The sequence below is a fragment of the Hypanus sabinus genome, chromosome 14 (genome assembly GCF_030144855.1).
Source record: "Hypanus sabinus isolate sHypSab1 chromosome 14, sHypSab1.hap1, whole genome shotgun sequence".
NCBI classification, from domain to species: domain Eukaryota; kingdom Metazoa; phylum Chordata; class Chondrichthyes; order Myliobatiformes; family Dasyatidae; genus Hypanus; species Hypanus sabinus.
This window is the reverse complement of record NC_082719.1, coordinates 100,200,197-100,206,196: the sequence shown is the minus strand read 5'-3', so window position 1 is coordinate 100,206,196 and position 6,000 is coordinate 100,200,197. Positions and strand designations below refer to the sequence as shown.

At 44.2% G+C, this 6,000-nt stretch overlaps 1 protein-coding gene across 2 annotated transcripts in view; it reads left to right on the top strand.

Moving 5' to 3' along the window:
• The first annotated feature begins 569 nt into the window (after nt 1-569).
• The window catches only part of poli (polymerase (DNA directed) iota), a 69,544-nt gene continuing 64,113 nt past the window's right edge, over nt 570-6,000 (top strand). The window contains exon 1 of one of the 2 annotated variants that reach the window (XM_059989717.1): nt 570-993. In XM_059989717.1, the coding sequence (XP_059845700.1) occupies nt 843-993 (151 nt within the window). In that variant the 5' untranslated portion in view covers nt 570-842. The remainder of the gene's footprint in view (nt 994-6,000) is intronic. The other variant, XM_059989716.1, reaches the window with a different exon arrangement.

Here is a 6,000-nt window from a genome sequence, read left to right as displayed (position 1 = left end):
TAACAAAAAGGGCAAGAGATTCTGCAGGTGCTGGAAATCCAGAGGAACACACAAAATGCTGGAGGAATTTAGCCGGTCAGGCAGCATCTATGGAGGGGAATAAACAGTTAACAGTTCAGGCCAAGACCCTTCATCAGGACTGGAAGAGAGTGGGACAGAATCCAGAATAAGAATGGGTTGGGGAGGAGTACAAACTGACAGGCAATAGGTAAAACAACACACAAAACACAGGAGGAACTCAATGAAATGGTGACTATTCCACAAGTATTACCTTGTACTTCTTCCTTTGCTCTGTCTGTATGTTTATCCGTCTATCTTATTATTATTATTATTGGGACAGGTTTTTCCTCTTTTCAACATTGGAAGTTTGGAGGTATTTTGTTATGTCCCCCCCCCCCCACAATTTTTATTGTTTTCTTGTAGATTCCTGCAAGAAAATGTATCTCAAGGTTCTGTACGGCATTGATACTTTGATAATAAATTTACTTTGAACTTTGATCTATCTATTTTTATTTATTCTTGTAACCTTTAATGTCTTGCACCGTACCGTTGCCACTGAACAACTAATTTCGCGATGGTAACACTGATTCCGAATTAAAAGTACAGAGAACAGTACAGCATGGGACCAAACTCTTCGGCCCAAGACGCTGTGCTGAACCGATTAAGCTAGTGACATGTGAAGAAGTGTGTTTTCTAATGAGGACTGTGGTTCGGGTTTTACGCCGTTGACAAATTCCTCACGGCAGTAACCTGCGTCACAGATTGAGTGGCTGGGGGAATATTTTGGTTGTCCACCTATTTGCTGTGCGGTTTCCTGGTGCCGCCAGGGTTCCTGGTTTGCAATGTCTGTGGAGCAACGCGAACGCGGGCCTGACGCGGCTGGCCAACGCTCGGGTCTGCGGGAGGAAGACGATGAAAGAGAGTGGTGTTGCACGGCTGACGACAGAAAAACCAGCCTTTTGGCCCTTGCAGTGGCCAGCAGTGAGCTAACAGGTACCAGTAAAAACTACAAGGCAGTTCCTGTCTCAACAAACCCAGAACGCTTGCTGTCTGCCAGACTGGAGGTGTGCCAAAACGTAACTAGTTAGGGGAGAACTTCGTCTGCTTTAGACGAGTCCACAGCAAATAAGCAGAGGCGACAGGAAGAACTTGGCTTTGATATTTACTTTGCACTGTCACTGAACACTGGCTCCAACCCTTGCATTCAGAAAATAATAAACAACAACTTATTTATCGAGCACAGGCGATATAGTTCGAAGTCCTTCACAATAGGATAAACGTGCAAACATAATGTCGAAATAAAAATAAACACGAAAATAAAATACAAAAAATACGTTAGTTAAAAAGAGTAAATAAACGGATTTTGAGCTGGGCTTTAGAAGTGTCAACGGAGTCTGCATTTCTTATAGTTTCAGCTTTTAAATTACAGTCTAGTGCGTAGTTCAAAGAGAAGCCGACCTGCCAATTATCTTTTGAGGGGAAATATTTAAATTTAAGAGACCGCCGGAAGAAGATTTGAGAGCAAGAACAGGATTATAAAACGAAAACGATTCGGTGATGTACTCCGGTCCCACAACATTAAGAGCTTTAAAAACAAGTAAGAGAACTTTAAAATCAATTCTAAAAGATACAGGAAGCCCAAGCAGAGAAGATGGGACGTCCTGGAGTTAGTCTGGCAGTGCCGTTCTGAATGAGTTGATAGAAATAATTGAAAAAAAAGGAACGTGCTGATTTTTTAAAAAAAAACAAAATCTTACAATGCCTGAATCACACTTTAGAATTTATTTTTAGTGATCCTACAGGGTAATCTGGTGAGGTGATAGCATGATTTAAGCGTGTTTAATCATGTTGGTATGGGTGATTTGCCGTTTTTGGTCCTTGTGCAAGAAAGGAACAACTAGTACGGTTATGTATTTTGGATCTGGGCATCTCATGAATGGTTTCTAAATTTTATGACATTTTACATTATAAGTCTGGCTTCAGTACAGGACCTTTTCCAAACCAGTTTTTGTGATTGTATTCCAGCACATTTATGACATTCTAAGACCATAAGGCCTAGGAGCAGAATTAGGCCATTCGACCCATCGAGTCTGTTCCAGCATTTCATCATGGCTGATTTATCATCCCTCTAAACTGTATTTCCATGCCTTCACCCCATTACCTTTGACACCCTGAGTAATCAAGTATCTATCAATCTCCACTTTAAGTTCATCAATTCTATTGTATTTTTTGCTCTACTGTGAATGCCTGCAAGAAGATGAATCTCTAGCAGTATATGGTGACATATACTGGACATACTTTGATAATGATTTACCTTGAACTTTGAATGCCCAATGACTTGGCTGCCACAGCTGTCTTGTGGTATTTAATACCACAGATTCACCACCCTCTGGTTAAAGAAACTCCTCCTCATCCCTGTTCTAAAGGAACTTCCTCGGATTCTGAGGCTGTGGCCTCTGGTCCTAGACTCACCTATTATAGGAAACGGCTACATCCCACCCACTCTATCTAGCCCTTCCAATACCCGAGAGGTTTCAATAAGATCCCCGACATTCTTCCAAACTCTACTGAGTACAGCCCCAGAGGCCATCAAACATGCCTCATATTATTCCTTTCATATCCAGGATCATTCTCATGAACCTCCTCTGGATCGCTGCCAATGCCAGCATATCCTTCCTTAGATATGGTGCCCAAAACTACTCACAATCTTTCAGATGCAGTTTGAGCCATGCTTTCTAAAGCATATATCTTGGCTTGTCCGCCAGGTTTCAAGGTCTTGTCTGATTGGTTGAGCTGTCAATGTTCAGGCTTGGGTTACTTGTGGCTGTATACAGTACTGTAGCATTTGTAGATACAACTACAGGCCCCAATGCACTGGAACCTTTTTGTCTTGTTAATATGTCATGTTATTTTCTCATTGTAAAATTAGTTTGAATAATCCTGTTAAAAATGCCACTTGATAGCGCAGGCGTGTGTTATCCAATTACTTAGTGACTACTCATGAGTCTACAACCAATTCTCAGTATTACTTATTTATATTTGCACAGTTTGTTGTCTTTGTTTATGTAGAATTTTTCATTACTCTATTGTATTTTATTTTTCTGTAAATATTTGCAAGAAAATTAATCTCAAATTTGGACAGTACTGTGTTTGTCAACATGGAGCGGAGAGTGAGTTTGTAAATCTGGTGGGAGCAAAGGATGTTGGGAATGGTTGGGGTGGAGCACTGTGGGAGGGGTGTGGGGCAGAGTATATTTACATGCTGCTCCGTGAGGTTTACTCGTCTCTGCACTGAACTGCAACTAATGGGCTCCTGAATCAGCTGCAGTGATGACTGGCTTCGTGGCTGAGAACTCACTTTTGTGAACTTCAGTTCTGAATGTTATTCATTTACTTCTATTGTTTGCACGATTTCTTTCCTGCACATTGGGTGTTTACCAGTCTTTTTAATGAGTTCTACTGGGTTTCTTTGTTTTGTGGCTGCCTGTAAGGAGATGAACCCCAAAAGTGTATACAGCATACATACTTTGATCAATGTACTTTGAACTTTATTTTGACTTTGATAACTGCTTAAATATTTACCCTTTTGTACATCCCCAAGTCACTTCTGCTTTTAAGGCAATCTACTCACTGAAGGAAAACATCACAGTCCACTCACTGAAGATGCAGAGAACATAGGAAGTAAAGGGCAGATAGATGTCAGTCATGTGTGTCCAAACAGTGACACAATCAGAACTTGGCAGATGGGGTATCATGTCGGAAAATGTATGATTCATTTTCCAAGGAACAAAACAATGGTGGGACAGAAAATGGTGGAGCGACTCAGAAGGAGAATCAGGTTTATTATCACCCTGTAATGTGACGTGACATTTGTTCTTTGTGGCAGCAGTATAGTACAGGTGTGTCCTGGGGGGACTGCCTGGCTTGCTAGTCACGGAAGAATGCATTGCCATCGACGGAGGAGCTGAGCAAAGCCAACGACTATGGGAAAGCCCCAGGCAAAGATGGAATTCCCCCTGAATTCTTGAAGAGCGGGAAGCCTGCCTTGCTGCATCATCTACGCGAGCCTCTTGCTGTGAGGAAGGCCACGTCCCCCAAGACATGCGAGATGCCAACATTGTCACACTGTACCAGAACAGGGGCAGCCGTCGTGGTTGTAACAGCATCTCCCTTCTTCGTATTGTAGGGAAAGCATTTGCCTGCGTCGTGTTGGCATGACTTCAGAGCCTTGCACCCAGCATCTACCCGAGTCGCAGTGCGGGGACAGAGCTGGCAGGTCTACAGTGGACATGATCTTCTTGCTGCACCAGCTGCAGGGGAAGAGACAAGAGCAGCAGAAGCCACTTACACAGTCTTCATTGACCTGAGCAAGGCATTGAACCTTGGCCGCAGCAGGCTCTTCAAATTCCTGCTAAAGATTGACTGCCCCAACTCGTATCATCCTTATGTAACTCGTCAAGTCACTTTTTATTGGCTTTTTGACTATAACTACTGGTACAGTACACAGTAAAAATGAAACAAACAACGTTTTTCAGGACCATGGTGTTACATGACACATTACAAAAACTAGACTGAACTACGGAAAAAAAACAAAAAAAAACTATACTAGACTACAGACCTACCCAGGACAGCATAAAGTGCACAAAACAGTGCAGGCATTACAATAAATAATAAACAGGACAATAGGGCAGTAAGGTGTCAGTCCAGGCTCTGGGTATTGAGGAGTCTGATGGCTTGGGGGAAGAAACTATTACATAGTCTGGTCGTGAGATCCCGAATGCTTCGGTGCCTTTTCCCAGATGGCAGGAGGAAGAAGAGTTTGTATGAGGGGTGCATGGGGTCCTTCATAATGCTGTTCACTATGCGGATGCAGCGTGTAGTGTAAATGTCCGTAATGGCAGGATGAGAGACCCTGATGATCTTCTCAGCTGACCTCACTATCCGCTGCAGCGTCTTGTGATCCGAGATGGTGCAATTTCCGAACCAGGACGTGCACAACACTGTCTGCTTCCGTGGAGCAACTTCTGATGCCTTTCCAGCGAGCAGCAGAGTGAGACAAGGTTGCATCCTGGCACTGACCCTCTTTGGAATCTTCTTCTCCACGCTCCTCCACTGTGATTTTGCAGCGTACACGGAACGCATCTCCCTTTGCGCAAGAGCTGATGGCAAGTTGTTCAACATGGCTTGCTTGTGCTTCGAGACCAAAGTTAGAACAGCCCTCATCTGTGAGATGTCGTTTGCAGATGATGCAGCACTGCCGCCACACACTGAATGCAAACTCCAGCCGCTTCGCCCATGCCCGCGAGGAGCCAGCAGTCTGAAGAAGACAAACTTCATGGCCCAAGATGCAGGATCTTCCTCCAAACATCACCATTGATGGTTGCTCTCTCGACATAGTCGACTCCTTCACCTGTCTTGTGTTGACCATTGCCAGCACCCTGTCCCTCGAAGCAGAGGTGAACAGCAGGCTTGCCAAAGCTGCAGCTGCCATTGTCAGACTGAACAAGAGAGTGTGGGACAACAGGCAGCTGACAAAGACCAAGCTGCGTCTCAGCACACCCCTGTGCGCCAGCAAGGCTCGGACACCATACATCAACCAAGCTCATTCCACCTACGCTGCCTCTTCCCTTCTAATCCTTAATGAGGGCCTTGGTCCGAAACATTGCCTTTTTATTCATTTCTACAGATGCTGCCTGATCTGTTGAGTTGCTCTGGATTTTCAGCATCTGCAGAATATCTTGTGATAGTGAGGTGATCTTTATGCTGGGTGAGACAAGAACCAGAAGTCGTAGGTTTAGCTTGAAAGATGAAGTATTTGAGTGGAACCTGAGTGGGAGCCTGTTCATTCAAGTAGTGGTGCAACAGTGGAACAAGCTGCCTGCAGAAGTGGTAGATGTGGGTTCAGTTGTATCATTGAGGAGGAGATTGGATAGGCACAGGCATGAGAATGGAGGACTATGGAGCTCCAGGTAGGTGGGGCTAGACAGAAAACCGGGCTAG